The sequence below is a fragment of the Spermophilus citellus genome (assembly GCF_964194105.1).
Source record: "Spermophilus citellus genome assembly, chromosome: 16".
Lineage (NCBI taxonomy): Eukaryota > Metazoa > Chordata > Mammalia > Rodentia > Sciuridae > Spermophilus > Spermophilus citellus.
This window is the reverse complement of record NC_138196.1, coordinates 77,780,552-77,782,087: the sequence shown is the minus strand read 5'-3', so window position 1 is coordinate 77,782,087 and position 1,536 is coordinate 77,780,552. Positions and strand designations below refer to the sequence as shown.

General features: G+C 52.9%; 1 protein-coding gene across 1 annotated transcript; it reads left to right on the top strand.

Moving 5' to 3' along the window:
- Positions 1-261: 261 nt before the first annotated feature.
- PNMA2 (PNMA family member 2) lies at positions 262-1,326 on the top strand (the record flags this gene model as incomplete). Its single annotated transcript, XM_081269675.1, has 1 exon — positions 262-1,326. One exon carries the CDS (start codon positions 262-264, stop codon positions 1,324-1,326), a length of 1,065 nt encoding a protein of 354 aa, XP_081125801.1.
- Positions 1,327-1,536: the final 210 nt, after the last annotated feature.

Here is a 1,536-nt window from a genome sequence, read left to right as displayed (position 1 = left end):
TCAGTGCCACGTGGCTGCCAAAGTCCAGAAGGGAAACAGCAGCAAGTGGACTGCAGACCAGAGGCAGTGGCACTACCTTGGGGTAGGTCTGCAGACAAACGGGGAAGTGCAAGTAACTGGTCCTGCTTGAAGATTTGAGACTGCTCGTGGAGAGACCCTCTGGTGGGTTGTGAGTCTGGAGTATTGTCACCCCCTGAGGCTGTGCATATCCACAGCACTAGTTGCTACCTATAGAGAGTGAGTGGTTCAGTACCTGGGACAATGGCAGTGGTACTCTTAGAGGACTGGTGCAGGATCATGAGTGTGGATGACCAGAAGTCACTGATGGTGATGGGCATACCAGTGGACTGCGATGAGGCTGAGATCCAGGCAATCCTGCAGGAGACTTTAAAGTCTCTGGGCAGGTATAGATTGCTTGGCAAGATATTCCGGAAGCAGGAGAATGCCAATGCCGTCTTATTGGAGCTTATGGAGGATATTGATGTCTCAGTGATCCCTAGTGAGGTTCAGGGAAAGGGGGGTGTCTGGAAAGTGATCTTTAAGACCCCTAACCAGGACACTGAATTTCTTGAAAGACTGAACATCTTTCTAGAAAAAGAGGGACAGACAGTCTCAAGTATGTTCCGAGCCCTTGGGCACGATGGGGTATCTCCAGCTACAGTACCCTATATATCTCCAGAGTTACTGGCCCATCTGTTGGGACAGGCAATGGCACATGCCCCTCAGCCCCTGCTACCCATGAGATATCGGAAACTGAGAGTGTTCTCAGGGAGTGCCAAGCCTGGCCCAGAGGAAGAGCCATTTGAGGTCTGGTTGGAACAAGCCACTGAGATAGTCAAAGAGTGGCCCGTCTCAGAGGCAGAAAAGAAGAGGTGGCTGGTGGAGAGCCTGCGAGGCCCCGCCCTGGACCTCATGCACATAGTGCAGGCAGACAACCCAGCCATCAGTGTGGAGGAGTGTCTGGAGGCCTTTAAACAGGTATTTGGGAGCCTGGAGAGCCGCAGGACCTCCCAGGTGAGATACCTGAAGACCTTTCAGGAGGAAGGGGAGAAAGTCTCAGCCTATCTGCTAAGACTAGAAACCCTGCTCCGGAGAGCTGTGGAGAAACGGGCCATCCCCAAGAATATCGTGGACCAGGTCCGCCTGGAGCAGGTCATGGCTGGGGCCAACCTTGGTGAGGTTCTCTGGTGTCGGCTTAGGGAGCTAAAGGATCAGGGCCCGCTTCCCAACTTCCTGGAGTTGATGAAGGTAGTACGGGAAGAAGAGGAGGAAGAGGCCTCCTTTGGAAATGAGAATATCCCTGGGCGCGCTGGTGCACGCCTGTAATTCCAGCGAACTGGCAGGCTGAGGCAGGAGGATCCCAACTTCAAGGTCAGCCTCAGCAGCTTAGTGAGGCCCTCAGCAATTTAGCAAGACCCTGTCTCAAAATTTAAAAAAACAAAAAGGGCTGGGGAGTAGCTCAGTGGCAAAGTGCCCCTGGATATTCAATCCCCAGTATCCTACACCTCCCCCCCCAAAAAAAAAAAAAGAAAGAAG